The sequence below is a fragment of the Macaca fascicularis genome, chromosome 4, assembly GCF_037993035.2.
Source record: "Macaca fascicularis isolate 582-1 chromosome 4, T2T-MFA8v1.1".
Lineage (NCBI taxonomy): Eukaryota > Metazoa > Chordata > Mammalia > Primates > Cercopithecidae > Macaca > Macaca fascicularis.
Genome location: NC_088378.1, coordinates 105,928,696 through 105,949,845, shown reverse-complemented (window position 1 = coordinate 105,949,845; position 21,150 = coordinate 105,928,696). Strand labels below are relative to the sequence as shown.

Sequence of the window (21,150 nt, the reverse complement as noted above, 5' to 3'; positions counted from 1 at the left end):
CCTAATATCATCTCAGCAAGGTCCTTCCTAATTCTTCATAGAAATACAGTCCCCTGCCAAATTGTTTTCTCTCTGATTTCCACATTTGACTTGCTTATTCTAGACATCACATCTTTGCCAGACAGTCTTTTCCTCTCTTTGCCAGAAAGCATATAACTATTGCTTTCATAATAAATCATAATCAAAATTTACCTTAAGCCAGAATACTTAAGGACATCACAAAGTCCTTTATTCTAGTCACTAAGCACTAAGATTAGCTTAGCAGCACCTAATTCACCTTTGTTAATGTGCTGCTTTCTTTCTGAATGTTCTCAATAGTGTGCATAACTACATCCTTTTGCCAAATAGATTGTAAGGCGTAGGGCATGAATCTCTTTTTATAAACCCTTCTCAGAATGCTTAGGATGGTGAGGCTTCATACTGCAAGCTCAATAAATGTTATCTTTGAATAGAAAAATTCTGAAATGAAAAATGCACTCATGTTTAAAGCTAAAATAGAGGAGAAATAGATAATTTATAATATCCTATTGCTTCACTAGAATTTTCTTTTTAGTCTGGAAAATGGACTACATGGCCAATATGATTGTATCAGGTACTTTTAATAAAGTGAGATGCTAAAATTACATTAATGGAATGATTAAATTGACATTTTGTGATTTTTATAAAATCTCATAAAGGGTTTATTAAGTACAGCTAGATACCTATTAAACAACCTCTTTTTAATACCTACATGTAAGGCTTGAAGTTAGGTTGAAGGTAATTATTATATTCTGCCAGGCTTTCTTGTTTATTTGGATGGATTTTCATAGCAATATTAGCTTATTTTGAAACTTTGGATTTGTGGTGAATTCTCTTTCACGTGTGATCAAATTGACTAAGAACCATGAACTGATATTGGAAAAAAGTAGACATCCATAAACTGATGCATTTATAACATTTACATGCTAGTTTGCACATTCTAATCCGGAAAGTATTTTTGGTTAAATCCTTTGCTCATTTCTATTTTGTGGCATATGGGATTATGCCTTTGTCAATGCTGACTTGGTCTAAATTATCCATAACTCAGCACTCTATGTCTATTATAATTACATCCCCAACAGATGCAGTATGTCCTCTGAAGCCTAAATACCTCATGTTTCATGTTAACATGGTATTGTCTTTAAACTTTTATTTATGTATTTATTTATTTGCTTTTATGCAGAATGTCCTAAGTTATAAAATTTTTGAGGTTAGGATTTATATTCTTTTATTTCTGTGTATCTTCTTAACACCTATCACAGTGTCTGATGACTAACAGATTCTCAAAAGTTATTTGAATGAATGAATACATGAATCTCAATTTGAATCTCCCAAAGATAAATCAAGCTCAGCAGTCTATATTAAATTCCAGTCACCAGAAAACAGCCATCTAAGAGTCACCTGGATCCTCTCTTTGCTTCAGCTCCCATGGCCAGTTCTTCAGTTTCTTCTCACCACCCGTTCCTAGTAACTTTCTAATCTCTCCCAGACATTGCATCTGCACTGCTGCATCATCACAACTCAGATCCTTCCCAACTTCTGTAATTTGCCCTCAATCCTACGCTAGATCTGATAATATAATTTATTATTTAAATTGTTCAATGGCTTCTTAAACATCTGAGAATAATACTCAAAATCCTTAACACAGCTGATGAAAGTTTTGCAAAATCTAGCCTCTCTCTTTTTTAAAACTTCTGCAATCTCTCTTCACCCAGCACTCTAGATGCCTTTCACAATGACCTTCTTCCAGTTCCTGGAAATGCCCATGATTCTTCTTCCAAAGACCTTTGTATATTCCCCTGCATGGAACATACCTTTATGCTAAGTATTTTCTCATTATCCTTCAAGGCTTGCCTGAAGCTTCAGTTTGTCAAGGAAGACTCTCTGGACCTTCCCAAGTCTTATCTCACAATGTCCTGAAACTATCCTTTGCAACACTGCCATGTAATTGATTTATCTAGCATGCAATTTCTGGTTTATTTCTAGGGGTTCTTTCTCTAAAACATGAGCTCGATAAGGTCTTGCTCAGTATTTAGTTTGTTCACTGTTTTGTGTACCCCATCTCCTAGCACAATGTGTTGCATGTTTGAGTGATCAATAAATATTTTTGAAGAAATAAGTGAATCAAAAGATATATTGGAGGTCTGGCATAGTGGCTCACGCCTGTAATTCCAGCACTTTGGGAGGCCGAGGTGGGTGGATCACCTAACATTAGGAGTTTGAGACCAGCCTGACCAACATGGTAAAACCCCATCTCTACTAAAAATACAAAAATTATTCTGGGATGTGGTGGTGGGCACCTGTAAATTCCAGCTACTTGGGAGGCTGAGGCAGGAGAATTGCTAGAACCCGGAGGCAGAGGTTGCAGTGAGCTGAGATCGTGCCATTATACTCCAGCCTGGGCAACAGAGCAAGACTCCATCTCCAAAACAAAACAAAACAAAAAAGATATGCTGGATATATAAAAGAAAATAAAAGTGGGAAAATAAGGTAATAATATTTGGGGAGTTAATAAAATCTCATGCTGGTATGACCTTCCATTGTATTAATTCATAGTCCATTGATAGGGGTTCGTCTTCAAGGGTGGTTTCACCAGGTACTTTCTGTACAGCCTCTCCTATTGGAAGATATCCTTATACTGTCTCTTTTTCTGCTTTGGTAGTTGATGGACAGTGGCAAGAGTGGAGTTCATGGAGCCAGTGCTCAGTAACATGCTCGAATGGGACTCAGCAGAGAAGCCGGCAGTGCACTGCAGCTGCCCATGGAGGCTCCGAATGCAGAGGGCCATGGGCAGAAAGCAGAGAGTGCTACAACCCTGAATGTACAGGTAGGGCTTGATTCCTGCATATAATGGGCACTCGTACCGTATAAAGGGCACATTATAAAATATGTCAGAACTATGCCAGAACTATGAAATAAGATAATCAGTATATGTGTGTGTGTGTGTGTGTGTGTGTGTGTGTGTGTTTATTAATGAAGCCAATTATACCAGAATTTATTCTACTGTATGCCGTGCTAGTAAAGTAGTAAAATTTAGGAGATGAACTATGAATACATTTGAGGAAGTTTAGCACTGAGCTTGCACTTTTTACACTTTTTTACACTGTTCATCTCAATGCTCTATATAGGACCTGTAAGTTAAATATTTGAATAAAGTTTATTCACAGTGGTACATTAACAAAAATGGAAAGGGGTAGTAACATTCTCAGATTTTAAAATTTTTAAAGCAGTGTGTGGTAGATTAACAAAAATGGAAAGGAGTAGTAACATTCTCAGATTTTAAAATTTAAAGCAGTGTGTGGTAGACGACTGACATTGACCATGAAACATTTCTTTCAGCCAATGGTCAGTGGAATCAGTGGGGCCATTGGAGTGGTTGTTCCAAGTCCTGTGATGGTGGCTGGGAAAGGCGAATAAGGACCTGTCAGGGTGCAGTGATAACAGGGCAGCAATGTGAAGGAACGGGTGAAGAAGTGAGAAGATGCAGTGAGCAGCGATGCCCTGGTGAGAATGAACCCAAATTATCTCAAAAGAAACATTTTGTAACCTGAAAAAAAAAAAGATTTAAAAATATTGTCATTGGTTAAGGGTCATACTTCCTCAACTAAAGGACTAATAATGATAGGTGGCAATTTACTTTTTTCTCTACTATGTGGGGCATTCCCTGTTCATGTGTCATAGAATTGTTCCACGTGAAATATTTGTTTGTGGAGAATACAAAACAAGTTGCCTTGGGATATATGTACTGGAAATGTAAAGACATAAGAAATGAATGAGAAGATAAAGAAGTGTCGCTGACATTCAGATGCTTTTAAGTTCTGTTGCTAATCACTCTCACCTTGATGTGTGACCTTGGTTATCTACATTTACTTGCCTTTGCCCCATTTTTCACTGGTAAAGGAAATTCCTATGAGGAATGCATTTTAAAAAAATGAAAGTATAAAGTCTTAATGCTAATGAAAAAATGAAAGTCCTGCTACATTAAAAGATTTTACATATAAGAAGAGAAAATAATGAAAGGCCAGAAACTGCCCAGATTATACAGCACATATTTTACAGGATCATTTAGAACAAAAACTCCTTCCTAATCATGGTACATTCCATTAAAATATTATTGACACACTGAGGACTCAGTAAGTAAGTGAAAGTCAGGATTTTATAATGATATCCTAAGGAAAATACTATAAACATACCAAAGATGTGATAGGACAGAATTTTCAAACTTGACAATACAGTGTCAACGTGCTGAACCTAGAGAATTTGAAAACCCACTTAGAGTCCTGTTGCTGCTAGTAACTCTGTGAGCAAGCTAACTGATCTCTCCGGCTGTCTGATTCCTGGGGGTAGTGAGTACAGCTGGTTGTGGGATCTTTGAGGTTCCTTTTCAGTTCAGAATGCTATGAATTTCTGCCTTTATCTCACATGATTGTTTCAACTTAGAAAAACCAAGGTATTCTAAGAGATATCCAGGAGTCAAAGCTTTGTATTTTTCCATAGTTAGAATCATAAAGACTTCTCACAGTACAACACTAAGAATAACAACAGAACTGGATTTTAGTAATAACAATATGTCAGTTGGAGTTTTGGGGGGGCTTTAAAAAGATCTAAAATTAGGGCCAGTCATGGTGGCTCACATCTGTAATTCCAGCACTTTGGGAGACCGAGGCGGATGAATTACCTGAGGTCAGGAGTTCGAGAACAGACTTGCCAATGTGGTGAAACCCCGTCTCTACTAAAAATACAAAAATGAGCCAGCTGTGGTGGCATGCACCTATAATCCCAGCTACCCAGGAGGCTGAGGAAGGAGAATAGCTTGAACCCAAGAGGCAGAGGTTGCAGTGAGCCGCGATTGCACTACTGCACTTCAGCCTGGGCGACAGAGCAAGACTCCATCTCAAAAAAAAAAAACAAAAACAAAAACTAAAATTAGGTTTGCTAATTCTTAAGGCCATATGAATTCAATATAAGAAGTAACCAGCATGCAGGATTATTAAGAGGATAATACCTATTCAGATTAGCACTGTGAAATTCCTCCAGTGCTGCGTAAGAGGAATTAAGATGTATTAAACAAAAACATTTATTTTGCCTAGGGAGAAATTTCACAGAATAGTAAGCATAATTAAATCAACCCCTTCAATATTTGATGTTATCTAAATCAGTCTAAGCATACCACAGTTCTTAACTGGTCTTTTAAAACTGTCTTTCATCTGCATATATAGAGCCAAGATAGTCCTGCTGCAATCAAATTTACAGAGATTGCCACCTGCTGTTTGAAAAACATTTTACAGATCTATTTATGAAAAGACAGTGTACCTTATTTGCTGGGCTTGTTTGCTAGCTTTCATGACTTAAGGCAGGTTAAAAAAAAATCACATAAAACTAAAAAAAAAAAAAAAAGTATAAACACTATACATTTTTGGTATTATTAACATTTTCATTTTATGCTTGTCAATTATATGATATGAAAAGAACCACAAATTACTTACAAGCATATAGATACCATTTTCATGATTAAAAAGAATTCTTGAATCAGCTAAATAATTTAAACATCACTACTTATACAGGGGCAAATAAATATAAATAAATATATATGTATACACCAAGCTTTTGAATATATCCTAGTCTGGTGCATTTATATAAACAAAAATTGCATTGTTCATCAGAAATTGTGTATGACTGTTAATTTCAAAAATACCTCTGCTTTGCTTAGAGAATTTTTTTAATTTACAAAAGGGGTTTTTCTTTTATATTAATTATTTAACTTTTTTATGTGCAGATTGACAATATACATTGAGAAAACTTTCAAATTACCATAACATTTTCTAAGGCATCTTTGTGTTAACAACAAAGTTTCAACAATTTTTTTAAACAATATGCTTTTTCTAGTATTATTTTTAGTCTATTCATTCTTAATATTTCTTCAAGTTGCTGAAAACAACAACTATTTATTTTACACTTCCCTTAATTTGGAGTCAAAACAAATTAATCAAGTTTGCTAAGAGGTCTTTTGTTGTCAGGAAGGAGAAATATAATATATGAACATCTTTGTCTGAATAATTAATGAAAATAATGATTAATCATCTGGATCTAATCAAAAGCTGTTATGATGTCTACTAAAAATGAAAAATAAAACTATTTTCCCCTCAAGATTAGGATATTTCTTTGCTGGTAGATAGATAAAATAAGTATTAAAAATATCATCATTGACCACAAAAAAAAAATTTCTTTTGTTTTCATAAAAAATAATTGTAGAAATGAAAAAAATATTTTTTTAAAATAATGCTAGTTGGGAAATAGAATAGCTACAGGGGAGATAATAAGTGGTCCAATTTTTAAATTGGTCAGACTCACCAGATAATGGTTTCATTTATCTCAGTCTCATTGTATATCCTCAGGCTTTTGAAGGTTTAAATGGTAGGATGGTAATAGCTCTCCTAATTTTTTTAATTGTTACAATGTCATACATAATATTTTTTAGGTTTTTAATTTGATTTTCACCCCAGTATTCTCCTGGTTAATAATATTCAGAAAGCAAGTGTTACTGTTGGATTGTCCTAAGTTTACGTTCTAGCTTCCTAGGAAGCACTTTGCCCTGTTCTTAGGAGAAGGGCTTGCTACTTCTATAACTCCAATTCTAGGATCATTACTCTTTAGTCATTAACTGCTAAGTTGGAAACTACCATTTACGAGTAAAAATTACACTTTATTTATACATAAAATTTCCTTCTTAGAACCACAGTTGCTTTGTCTGTAAATGGTGGGTGAAGCCTCCAGGTTGAATGTGCTGATAAACACTTGTGAAGTAAGACAGCCATATCATAAGTGTATACAGTACTAGCAACTTAGACCAGAAATGTAGGAATTATTGTGTTGTTTATTTATAAATATTCATACTAAAGGAGTGCAGCAGTAGTGTTGGTAATGCAAAATTTGTTTTGAACACTGTAATACATTTGTATTAGGATTTGGTGCCCTATAATATAGCGAATGTGATCCCCGTCCCCACCCTGCTGAGGAGAAATGTCATTCTGGAAGTGACGGTTCCTTATTTCTGTCAGTTTGCTCTCCGATAGGATCATGTCTTCTCAGGAGACCAGGAGAGTCTTCCTTTGGTTTCTGAGTAATTGTCTTTTAACTTAGCTTCAGTAGCAAAGAAGAAGCACAAAGCTTGCCTACTTTGCACTCCTGTCTTTTTTTGAGTGCCTCCCTCATTGTCCAAAGCAGTGCTTCCCAAACCTCAGTGTACATAGGAATCACCCAGAGAGCTTGTTAAAACACAGATTCCTGAGCCAGACCTCCCAGCTATTCTGACTCAGTAGGTCTTGAATGAGCCTGAGAATTTGCATTTCTATGAAGGTCTCAAGTGATGCTGAAGATGCTGGTCTGCAAATCATTCTTTGGGTTGCACTAACTTCTAGTAAAAATAATAATGATAAGGTGATAAAATTAACAAAGAAGTGGAATACAATCCTCTACCTCTGTTCCATGGGAGAAAGTTGAAATATCACTTCAACAAAATTGCAAAATTTTATTTTTGTCATCCTTTTTCATAAATAATGAGGGATTCTTTCTGGAATTGGTTGATAATGAAAACACAATTCATTTTGAGTGCCTCTAGCCACCTCATGTTTCAGCCAAAATAAGATCTCTTTACAGAAGTCATTTAAAGAAAAATAGGACTATTAACTAGCTGTTGTGCACAAAAAAAAAAAAAAAAAAAAAAAGATGGTTTAGTCATTCTCCAACTCTCAGTTCTCCAATCCTCATTTTTCCTGTACTACGAAGAGCAGGAGAAACAACTTGGGTATCATTTGAATAAGTCTGATGTAAAACCAGGCACTGCCAAGACACAGATCTGCAGTCCTGACATTGCCAGCCCCAGCATCTCTCTTCCTGAGCAGTATATTTCCCCCGCCTCTTATCCTCCATGGGTATTAGCTAATTAGCTAATATTTACACATACAGGTATAAAATACTTGGTGTGGGGATGGTGTCATGGAAGAAGATGAGTTCTTAGCTCACTTTGACTTATTTTCTCCTCAAGTCCCAGTTAGTAGAATAGTGAACTAATCACTATTGATACAAATATTTTTGTCTTTGAGACAAGTTTAACAAGTTTGATAAGTTAGACTTTTCTAAACTATTGAACCACTCAATTTTAAGACTGAATGTAATCATTATTAGAAACCCAAATATGTCAGTATAAAATTTGCATTTCTTTTCTAAAGAGAAAATACACTACTGCATAATGAAATATTTGCATACAAATTGACACCTGCTTTACCTTTTTCATTTCAAACCAAGTTTAATTGAGCACAAATAGTACTTTTTAAAGCTCCTGTTCCATTGGAATTTATACTATTTTCTGCTTTCAGATGTTATCTGTATATTCTTTAAGGAATTATGTTATCTGTTGCGTTCTTTAAAAGGTTAAAGCTAGTGTTTTGACTGCATATTTTGGGGAATAGCAAATTAGGTCCTACGCAAGTGTCCACACCAGTTGTTCACCTAAAACCAACCATTGAGTTTAATGGTGACAGTAGGTGGCACTAGTTATTGACTTCTTTAATATTAAATGTTCTATTTGTTCTTGCCAAGACACTTCAGATAAATAGTAAAAAGTAGGAAAATGAATTAGAACTTGAAGATACCCCACAGCTGAGAGAGACCACCTATTGCTTTTAATAAATACCTAAAATAGTATCCAATCCTCTCAAAAAGGATGAGTTTTACCACCTATTTTCGTCTACAGTTCTGCAGCAAAGCAAGCTGAGTTTTATGGGCAGACTTGGGGAAGAACCGCTGAGATCTAAAAGAATTAATAACAGATAGTACTACTGTGGATACAGTATGTATACCAGATGTCTATTATTCAAACCTGTTGCTATGGAGATACTTATTGTCACAATTCATTTTATCAGATATTCTTCAGATGAGACTTTGATAAAACTCTCACAGTTTCTGCCATGAATTGCTTAAAAAGCAATTTTCTGTAATCTTATATTACCCTACCTTGTTCAATTTAGGAATATTTAACAGCATGCTGATCATTCTCAAATTGAAAAGAAAAATTTAAGAACCACCTTTTACTGTATTTTTATTTATGTTTTTCATCCCACACCATTTTTTCTGGGAAAAAATAAACTTTAGGAACTGTTTAACAATTATTTTAAATTAAGAGATTTAAAATTATTTTTAAACCTTTTTTGAGCTTAATGTTTACCAAGACACTAAATCTGAATATTGGTCTTTGATATTTCTCATCAACACTTTTCTCACCTTGTGTATCCTGACATATGAATGACCTAAGACTCTGCCCCAGCACTCCCCTCTTTGGTTGATCTCTTTCTCACCAACTGTAGCCTCTGTGAGCAACGCCCACGAATCTACCTTTATGCCCGATCACTCACAAAACCTAATATTCCTTTCCTACCTGGGACTCCATTCAGACTCTAGGTGACTGGGGAAACTTCTTCTGTGACCACCAGATCCTCGGTGTCACCTGGAGTGATTCCTCATTCTAGCAATCCCTGTTCTAGGTGGAGTCCATCATGGTATTTCTCTCAGTGGCCCTGCTTTCACTTCCTGCGCCACCAGCTTCCAGGAAGGAAGGAGCAGCGCAGCAGAAAGAGCCTGAACTATGGAGTCCAACAAAGTACCGACTTGGGCCTTGGTGTCCTCATTTATAAAATAGGGATAGTAATATGTGCTGCAGAAGACTATTTCCAGGATGTAATGCTGGAGCTAATTAGGATCATCAAGCGGCAGTTCATGTACTCTGTCTGTTACTCATATTATTACAACACCTGCCTTCTCTAATCTCTTCTACACAGATTTATCTGATTATTCTCTCTTCTTTATAGCCTTGTTCTTAGGACTCGCCTGCTCAAAAAACTTCTGTGGCTTTTCATTACTGGCCAAATGTCATCCTACTGGGATCCCTGAGATTCTAATACTTCTGTCAGCTTCACTAGCTTTCCAATGTTATCTCATTCTACTCATTTATGATACATATTTTAATATACATTTGTTCATATTTAATAGAATCAAGCAGATGCAGCCTCTGGTTTCTGGATGCAAGGGTGCATATTCTCCCCTTATGGTGCTGTTTGCACTGTTATTCACTTGGGCTCCCCTAATGTCTCTGTCCCCTCCCTTATCCTCATCTGTTGATATAGGAGAATTTGGGAGCCCATCCATTAAGAGATGTCTGCTCTCCTAATAATTCTTTCTCGCACAATCTCATAAGTGTTCTTTCTTCTTTGAACCCCTATACATTTGTTTGATATTTCCTGATTATATATTATTATTATTATTATTATATGATGATATCTGTTGAAATTCCAGCTCACTGCAGATGAACTATCTGTTCTCAGTCTTCTGAATTCCTGGTTCTTCACTAAGCCTAGTTAAATATAATAGGTCAAGCCCTTTTGAATGTTTTTATTTCATATCATAAAAGCTATAACTAATGAAAACACTTATATAAAAGCATATGAATAAAAAGTTTGTGATGACTCTGATGTTAATGCCTTATACTTCATGACTTTCAAAAGTCATGTTCAACATGTCTTTCAAAAGTCTGTTCAATGGACTAATTTACTGGAAGAGCATTTCTATCACATATATGATTTTTTATTTTGTAGTTATAAATTGTGGTATGATTCCTCTTTCTTTGGAAATAAGTAATTGAGATGTGGGAGGTAGGAAAAATATATGTTTCTGTAGCAAGTTGTTCAGTTTCCCCGAATCTCAGCCCAGCTTATTATTTTAAGCCAGAGCTTCTCAAGGCAGTTCTGCCATGTCATGGGAGGATTGGTCCCAACTGCGCCTGAATAGTGGTTCCTAAAGCCTCAGAGCAACTGACAAGGCAGGAGACTGTGGCTAGTGGTCTCCAGTGTTCAGTAGCCTTGCCTACTTCTCCCAGTGTGCCTCCAGATACTATCATTTCTACATGTGCTATGACCTAGAGAAGGCTAAGACTCACTGTCATCTTTGGCTGTCCCTAAGGTAACACAGACACTTAGTAAACACAACTTTCCAGCAAAATGTTGAGCCTACCCCAGTATAAAATTCAGTATAACTAAAAGTTAGTAAATAGCTTTTTAGAGTTATTCCTCAAAGTTAGTTAGCTAATTTTTAAATTAACTTTGTTTTCAGGTTGAAACTAGAGTGATCTTGTCTGCTAAGTTTAAATATAAAATTACACAATAATAATACAGAATTTGCTTATGAGTATGTATATAAAACACTGTTCACCAGGTACTTAAACAATCTGCAATATATATCATTTGCTAATAAATTGAAAGTTCATGGTTTGCTAACTTCCAGACTTAAAAACAAATTTTTCCAAAATGTATAAATAACTTGTTTACCACCATAACAATAAAAAAACTCCTCTTCTTAAAGAAGAGGTAAACTTCTCTGAGAATGGACTCAGCTATTTGACCATAGGTCCATCATCTCCTAGCTTAGTGGCCTCAGGCTAAACACTAAACACTTTTCTGTCTTGACTTCCTCATGTTTAAAATGAGAATAACAATTCTGTTCACTTCACAAGGTTATAAGAATCCCATGAATTAAAATATATAACACAGTAAGAAAACTAACTCATACTGTTATGTAAATATTGCTGATATAATTGTATGTTGTTTCAATGTGAGACAGATTAAAACCATTTTCTATATGAGGAATGCTGTTATGAAACACACTTCATAAACACTCTTCTTTTTCCCACAGACCTTAGCAGCAGCAGTAGGTTCCACCTTGGAAATTAGAGCTGTAAGTCATTGAGCACAGACACTGGGTCCGTCTTATTTTCCTCTGCATCCTCCAGCACAGAGAATTCCCCAAACACAAGAATTCATGAATTGGCAACAAGTGAATTTTGAAATGTGGGGTCTTGAGTAGTACATGTTTTTCTTTTTGTGTGTGTATGTCAACTCTATAGTTTAGAATAAATTTCTTTTTAATGCTGAAATTCTAGCATATGGGGTGAAAACTCATTTTCCACACCAAATTGATTTAAGCCCTATATCATTTCTGCTATTTTTAAGAGTCAGAAAATCAGTTTGAATAGACAGATGAACAACGAATCACTAGGTAATTGCTACCTTACTTTAAGGAGGCATGCTAACTACATACTTGTGACGTCAAGTACCGTTGTATCTTACAAATGGATTTTTGTATCTTTGCACTAGTAATAGCAAACAGTGAGATCTTTGAGCTGATGAACAAAGTTACTATTCCTTTCAGCTAAGGCATAAAAAGAGAATCCTTCCTATTGCTGCACAATCATATGTTTTTATGTTGAGTCCAGAGAGTAACCTCAGCTAGTTATTTATTTTCTAATTTACAAAACACACAGAGGTGCCATTAAACAGAAAAATAATCAAAACAAATCTCTATCTCTAGCTTGTTTTCTTCTGGAGATTTGATTCCATCATATGTATCAATTAACTTTTTTGTAATACCTATATGTGCCTAGATATGTCAAACTCAAAACTATTTTCAGCATATCCTCTCCCAAGTCATCTCTTCCTCATATGTTATAGTTCAGGATCTAGCTAGCCATAAGATATCCTTCCTGGAAACCTGAGTTCTGTCTTTTATTTCTTTATCCTCCTCACCTCTTACATACAATCAGCCATAGTGCTGAGCCCATTCTACCTCCTAAATTTTGAATTAATCTACATCCTCTGATTCTTCATCCCTTCCCTAGTTACATCATTTAGATTGTGGTAGGCTTCCCTATCTTCAACTCTCTGTCCTTCAATCCTTTCTCCAAACTGCAGGCATAGCAAGCATTTAAAACATTGTCATAAATTTCCCTTGCCCCTAATATAAAGTCAAGATCCTTGCTTACCTCATCATATATTACCCCTCCTCCTCCTGCAATCGCCCACCTCTACTTATCCCCAACTTTACACTTTACCCTTTCTGAAATGATCACCTTCTTGGTTATTCCCAGGTCACTTTGCTCCCTGGATCTTCCCACATGTGGGTCCCATGACACATTCTCCCCTTCTTCATTGGTGAACTCCTGCTTCTCCTTTTCACCTTAACCTGGACATCCCTCTGGAAATCTTCCACTGACACACTCTTCCCTAAGGTACTCCCAGAGCAGTCAGGGCTTCCCATCTTAGAGTGGGCATCCTGTGTACTGTAATTTCTCAAATTATTATCTTTATGACAATTTTAGGAGTCAAGAGACATTGACTATTCTTACTTAGCCTTTTCTATGTGTAGTATTTAACAAGGTAACTGGGATATGATGGGTACCCAGCAAATATTTGTTGAATGAATGAATTCTGTAAGTGGCACTGAGAAGCACCTACAAAGATCCCACTACTGGGAAATTCATAAAGATGAGGTGAGAGAAAATAAATTGTTATTTTAATGTCTAAGCTATATTGCTTTTGTTATAAGCATAAATGGACCTATTTTCTGAGATAGACTCTTCAAAGAATGCCAAGTCACCTTTGATAAAATATTTAAAGCAGCTGGGTTATTTGACATTACTACTAAAAAGCTGAAAACCCTGGACCAGTTTGCAACTGTGAGTCTATGATTCCCCTGCTATCTTCCTTTAAAAATAAATTAATAATAATAATAATAATAATTTGCGTAGTGTGTTTCCGTCTCCAAGAAGCACAATGACTCCAAGGCTTCGTAAATTTACTATGGAACAAAACGAAAAGTTGTTGACATATTTAGGTTTAAAAAATTATTGATTTTTGGTTTTCATTTTGTTTGTCTGTTTGTAGGTAGACCAAACTGTTAGTCACTAAGAAGGTAAAATTCAGTAATTGAAAGATGTGGTTGGTCAAAGGAAAGCAACTATTTAACCAGCTTCTTCCTTAACCAGAGTGAGGATGTGTGTAGGACACATTGGGGGATTCTAAAAAAAGGTCCTATAGGCTCTTACTAAGTCAGATATAGCCCTCCAAGGCCAAACTTAGTCATTACATGAGACCCTGGAAACCTCTTTTGACTAATTTTTAAGGCAACTGTAGTAGCTAACCTCCCTGTCTTTCTGCTCCTAACTGGACACGGGCTATCTACTGCTAGAGGATCCACCCCCACCTTCACCCCCGCCCCACACACAATGTCTACAGTATTTTTGCAAAATCATCTTCATTCTCTGTGATCTTAAAAAATAGGGTAATTCAAAAACATCTAGCCAAAAGAGAAAAATAAATCAGCTGAAAACATGTATAGATGTTACAAGGTGACAGGCAAGTGCTTTGGAGAAAGATAAAGCAGAGAAAGGGATGAGAGTGTTTGAGGGGCAGTCAGTGGGGTCTAAGAATGTGAGGTTTGAGAAAAGATTGAAGGCTAGAAAGACATGAGTCATGCAGACGTGTTTGAGAGGGGGAGGCAGGGGATGGTCTAGGCAGAAAGAACCTGCGCACAAGCTCTGAGATTGCAGTCAGCCTGTAACACTGAAGAAGGGTGGAGAAGGCTGCGCAGCTGGTGGGAAGCTGTGAAAGTGGAGCAGGGGAGAGGAGAGGCAAGCTGTAACTGACGCTAGTTTAATCATTAAACATTGTACTTACATGAAAAGAGGACGTTTTATTTTTCCCCAACTAGTTGCCTTAAAAAAAAAAAATCAAGCGTTGACTTATTTCACATATTTACTGTTACTCCCCACCTTAATTTTGAACCCATCAAATTCCGCAGTCGGCCCAGTAAACGTTTCACCCTACTGGCTCACCAGTGCCATCTAGTGGCTAAGATTTGCAATGACCACATTTTCTGACCACGCAGTTGACCATGGGGGAGGGGCAGGGAGCAAGGAAGTACCTTCTGCCAGAATAATACTAAATGTGAAAAACTTTCTGATACCCCCACAGGAAAATGAAAAAGTTCATGAGACAAACTGAATCTTAGTTTTCTTATGTCACGACTGAATCAGGAAATCTAGTATTCAGCTATAGCAACAGGTTTTATGAAATGTATTTCAAAGTTCACCAATGGAAGTAAAGGAAATTTGAATTTCAAAGCATTGAAAACCAAAAAGACAGTACAAGTGAAATGAAAGTGAAAGATTATAAATGAAGAGATAATGAAGGAGATAATGAACAGAAGTGGGATATATAGATGGAACAAAAAGAATAATCAAATGTGGCAGTCAGATTAGATTAACTACTGCCATGTCGTTATTAAAAACGGACTAGTCATTGTATCTAGAATTCAATTATGTAATAACCTATTCATGATGTATTTTTTGAACTTTAACATTTGTTCTAATTTTCCTTCTTTTAGCATTCTGTAATAGTTTTTGGTTGGCATTTATAGAAACATGAATATCATTTATTACAGTACTGTCCAACATAGTAGTTATTTTAATTTAAATGTACATTAATTAAAATTAAAATCCAAAATTCACTTCTCAATTGCACGAGGCACATTTTCCTAGCACCTACCATACTGGACAGTGAAAATAGAAAACATTTCTATCATTGCAAAAAGTTTTATTGGACAGCGCTGGTATGTTATTTCCCCAGTAAAAGTGATGTATTTAATGAAAGTGTTTTGAACACCTACTATACACTAGATACCACTGGAGTTCATTACAACAGATTAAAAAGATAAAACATGGCTAGTCTCCTAAAAAGCAACATTGGGGAATCAGGGAGATTCACAGATGTATCCAAGTATTTTCAATCTGTTCTGAGAAGAGCTATAATACTCATATATTCAGTGACTGAGATATTAGGAAAGGGTTATTGGAGAATACATCATTTAAGCAGAATTTTAAGGATAAATAGGAATTTTACCCCTCAAAATAAGAAGAGTATCCATGGGTTTCACCTCTGTGGATTGAACCAAACACAGATCAAAAATATTCAGAAAAATTAACTGTGTGGCTGCTGCATAGGAGAGTAAATATGAGCCATGATGGGAATGGTAGGCTAGGCCCCTTAAGAGCAGGGCCTTTGCATCACACTGAGCACAGCTATCTCAGTTCTTTCCATGTTATCCTGTCAGTACTGGAGAAGCATGGGAGGTTTTTAAGCAGAAAATTATGGGATTAAACTTTTTCTTAGAGATTACTCTTTTGATGTGGCATGAAAATTGAATTAAGGGGGCAGATGGAGGAGATTAGCACCACTTACTACCCAGCTCCTCAGCTCAGACAGCAAGCATCATCCTTGACCCATGTGTTTTCCTAAATTCCCGCATAGTTTTGTCTACCTCCTCAATTTACCTTGTATCCACCAATTTTTCTCATCTTTAGTCTAATCATCCTACCTAAAGCCATCAGTGTTTCAGGGTTGAAGCACTGCATTGGTCTCCTCCACGGCGTTGGCCATCTGTTCTACCCACAGAAGGCACACTGATCTTAAAATTTTAAATTGAATCATGTCACTTGTTTAGAACCCGCAATGGCTGCCCATGCGGCCTTATAGGCTCTAATCATGGCCTGTCTCACCAGACCATTACACTTGGCCTTACTCTTCTCTTTCCAGCCCTGCTGAACTCAATGCCCCAAGCTCTTCCTTGCTTCAAGGCCTTTGCACAAACTGTTTTCTCTTCCTGGAGCATTTATTGTACCTCACACTGCCAGTTTTAATTATATGTCACTTTCTCCAGGAAGCCTTCCTTAATTCTTCAGTTTTTAGATTAAAACAGCACCCTGTACTTACTGTTTGAAGTGCTCATCCCAATTGCACTCAAGTAATTGTTTGTTTCACCTCTGCCTCCTCCCTTTGACTAAAAGAATGACTAGATAGACTGCTTTTCCTTTATTCTTTCTTTCTTTCTTTTTTTTTTTTGAAAGAGTCTCACTCTGTCGTCCAGGCAGGAGTGCAGTGACGCGATCTTGGCTCACTGCAAACCCTGCTTCCTGGGTTCAAGCGATTCTTCTGCCTCAGCCTCCAGAGTTGCTGGGACTACAGGTGTATGCCACCACGCCCAGCTAATTGTTGTATTTTTAGTAGAGACAGGGTTTCACCAGGCTGGTCTCGAACTCCTGACCTCGTGATCCGCCCACCTCAGCCTCCCAAACTTCTGGGATTATAGGCGTGAGCCACTGTGCCCAGCCCAGACTGCTTTTCTTATTCACCATTGGTTCTTTCTAAAGCAGGGCCTAGCACATATTACATTAACAGCATGTATTAGGTAAAAATGTAGCCTAGCACGGGGGCCCAGCGCATGTCAGGTAAGTGCGTGAAATAACCAATGAGGTTGTTCCCCTAATTTAACCAGGACAGAATGAATGCCTGGGTGAATGGTGAAGGTAAAATCAGGGAAGGTTAAAAGTGAGATAAGGATGACTAGAAGATGGATCTGATTGTTTTAGTTATGGGGACAAGATTGTAGTACCATTAGCAGTGTTAGGAAATGCAAGGAGAGGAAACAAGCAGCATTGTGGAGAATAATGTTGGGAATTGAAGTGTGAGCAGCTTCACTTGAGATTTCTTTGGAATAGCCAAGTAAAAAATGCCTCTCAAAAACTGGCTATGCCAGCCAAAACCCAAGAAAGATATCTGAACCAAAGAAACACAAATAGTTGATTGTCAGTATTCATGGGTTTCATCTCTGTGGATTGAACCAACCACAAATCAAAAATATTCAGAAAAAAAAATGATGTCTATATTGAACATGTACAAATTTTTTCTTGTTATTATTTCCTAAGCAATACATTATAGCAACTATTTATATAGCATTTACATTGGATTAAGTATTACAAATGGTATAGAGATGTCTTATGGTACAGTCATACCTTGGTTCCAGGACCCTGTGTCTACTAAAATCCTGTCTACTCAAGTCTTGCAGATCACCCTGCAGAACCTGTGTGTTGGAAAAGTCTGCCCTTCTTAGATGCGGGTCTCACATCCTGCCAATATCGTATTTTTAATAAGTGTTTAGTTGAAAAAAAAAAATCCACATATAGGTGGACCCATGCAGCTCAAACCTGTGTTGTTCAAGGATTAACTGTATACAGGAGGAACAGCATCGGTTACATACAAATACTATACCATTTTATATCAGGGAGTTGAGCATCAGTGAATGTTCTTATCTGCAGGAGATCCTGGAACAAATCCCCCATAGATGACAGGGATGACTGTATATGTTCCTAATACATAGTGGAAGTAGAGGGCATGTGTCCAGGCATGACTGCCATATAACAAGCAAACGGTGGGATCAGAAACCAATTGATTACGTACTTATTGAGGCTCCAACATTTACTAACTTTTCTTCTTTTCCACTGATTCCCCTTTATTGGCATTAATCTGGGCACCACGAGTTTTGTAGCAGTACCTTCCCTCACCACTGTCTGGTCTCTGGGCCTTGCCTTTGCTTCCTGACATTGCTGCCGCTCTCCTTAGGAGACACTTCCAAGGACCTCCGTGGCCCACTGGTGGGAAGCGGGATGGGGCAGCAGGGCCAGTAGCATGTGCTCTCCAAAGGGTGGGGCACAGATGCAACAGGCAGTGAAGTAGCTCTGGCTTGCTAACCTTCGGGACTAGTGTGGGAATGGGTGGTTACTGGTGCTTCGCTACTGGTGGCTGCTGTATCTCTTAATTTATTTTCCTGTTGTTTCTATTCCCAAGATATTGAGGGAGTTAGTCCTAACTAGAGGCCGCCCCTACCTTCACTTGAGTTGTAGATTTTTTTGTGATTAGTTTTATTTTATTATTTTATATTTTTGATTTATGATGAGTCCTTTCCTATTCATCACCACCATTCCCAAGCTAAACTGTGACAAATCCAGTTCTTGTGTCCTAGGAAAGGGCCTTGCCAACCTCAGCACAGCTCTCCTACCCTATTTAACAGCCCAGGTGCTTTGATGGAGCCAGGAGGGCATGGCTAGACTCCCCAGTGGGGAAGGTTTGGAGCACCTGGCAAAATGACTCCTCCCCATCCAACCTCCCCCTCCTGCATTCAGTTTCTCCTCTGGATTCCATATGTAATAAAGTTTGGAATTTGAGGAAGAAAAATAGTTCATTTGCTTCTCTGTGCTTCTGTTTCCCCATGTGATAAAGAAGGATAAGAGTCACCTCTAACTCATAGGTGCTAACTCGTATGTAGTTGGGAGAGAGCAAATGTGTCCATGCATGTAAAGCTCTCCAAAAGGGCTCAATGAATACTAATTTGATTATATTACTATTATTAATATGTTTTAAATTATCCAAGAAAAACATTTAACATAAGGAAAAAGTAAGTTATGAATGACTCTGAGAAGTACACAGAGAAGGAGACAAAGAAAGAATGCTCTGAGGGATTGGTGGAGGAGTGTTGGAGAAAGGCTTAAGATGCTGAAGAACGTATTTCCACGAAGGTGAGAAAAGTCAAAATATAGTGGTACAGACAAGGCCCAGACTGTGTGAGACTAAGATGAGGTTTGTTGGCAGATCAATGGTAAGGTTAGTAGGAGACAGCTAATGAAAATGGGGCTGCTGAAGGTTGAATTGACTGCTAAACCCTCCACCAAGCAAAGAAGACACAAATTGAAAACATCACCTATGTGTTTTAATGGGAACCTAGAATAAATAAATGAATATATATTTATATATACTCAGAGGGAGAGGACTATCTTAGATAATTCAAAGTCGTGAAGAGGATATGTGGGAAACGGAAAAGGAAGATGACTGAGGAGTGTGGATTCTAGGATCCAGTCCTGCTGACACCTCCACCAGCTCTGTCACCTTAGACAAGCTGCCTCTTTTTGGGGCTTGGTGCCTTCATCTGTAAAAAGGAAGGAGATGGAATAGGTGATCTTCAGTGACACTCTCAGCTTTGTAATCCCCATGGGTTCAAACCATTCATCTTATCTTGGGTAATTATTTTTTAAAATATTATTTCAAGATTTAATTTGTCAACTTGCATCTTCTCCCTACTAGTAACTATAAGGTAATTTAATGAGTTCGTAAATTCTGGAGTGGAATTGGCATCAGTAGAACAATGATTATCATGGATTAAATATTATATTATTCGGCAAAGAAGATGTTTCTCTCAGGAAATCACACTCCTGTATTTATTTATGTACTTAGTATTTTAAGATCCTCACTTATTTATCAAGGTATTTATAAAGCATATATTCATTTATTTATTTATTCAATTTTGAGCAACTTCATGCGGCAAACACACCGTTAGGTACAAGTGATCCAGAGGAGAGTAGACCTAAACGAGATCCCTAGCAAATAGTGAAGACTGATATATGAACGTGTAAGTGGCAACGTTGTATAAAAAGCACAACATTGTGTGTGTCTAGAGAAGGGACTAATATTCTTTCATATGGGAGCAAGATGTCGCTTTTAACACAATATAGATAGACATCATTCTTTCACTACTATTTTGCATTTCATTATATTTCAGTTATACATTTGTCATTTTTGATGTTATTTTTAATTTTCTTGTTCAATAATTAAATTGAGATTTTGAATATAATATGACAAAAAGATTAAATTGATATATTTTTACTGCTATCATTGCTTTTAGTTGAAGAAGTAAAAAGTTATATATTTTTACTCTTTATGCTTATTTTTGACATTTAAGAGTTAATAATTTTAATATGCCTTTTGATGTGTTGGAAGTCACTTTTTTGTGTAACATCCTGAAATATTATAAATATTGATATGCCTGAATATGTTCAACTTGTAGGCAAATCCAAATGACCTCTATAAATAGTCTGCACAGTAAGCAGTTTAAAAAGAAATTACAATTCTGTAAATATTTTGTAGATACAAAAAGGAAATCTGATGGGTTTTTGTCTATGTTTATGCCACTAACATTTCAGTAAACAACATACATTAAAGAAAATGAAAGAGGACGTGCATGGTGGCTCACTTCTATAATCCGAGCACTTTGGGAGAAGCTCAAGGTGAGCCTGGCAGCGTAAGGAGACCCTGTCTCTACGTAGAATTAAAAGAAAAAATCAACCAGATGTGGCAACACATGCCTGTAGTCCTAGTTACTCAAGAGGCTCAGGAGGGAGGATGGCTTGAGCCCAGTCGTTTGAGGCTACACAGTGAGCTAGGATTATGCCAGTGCACTCCAGTCTGGGCAACAGAGTGAGACCCCATCTCTTAAAAAAGAAAAAAAAAAAGGAAAACTAAGGAGCTCTGCAGTTAGAGAGGTGCCTTTGAAAATTGTTTCTTGCCAAAATTTTTTAAACACTAC

The 21,150-nt window shown here is 36.9% G+C and overlaps 1 protein-coding gene across 3 annotated transcripts in view; it reads left to right on the top strand.

Annotated features, from left to right (window-relative positions):
* Positions 1 to 21,150, top strand: part of ADGRB3 (adhesion G protein-coupled receptor B3) — a 737,861-nt gene that overhangs the window by 306,845 nt on the left and 409,866 nt on the right. For all 3 annotated transcript variants that reach the window (XM_005552615.5, XM_074037708.1, XM_015449250.4), the window contains 2 exons: positions 2,681 to 2,845; positions 3,358 to 3,522. In XM_005552615.5, the coding sequence (XP_005552672.1) occupies positions 2,681 to 2,845; positions 3,358 to 3,522 (330 nt within the window). The remainder of the gene's footprint in view (positions 1 to 2,680; positions 2,846 to 3,357; positions 3,523 to 21,150) is intronic.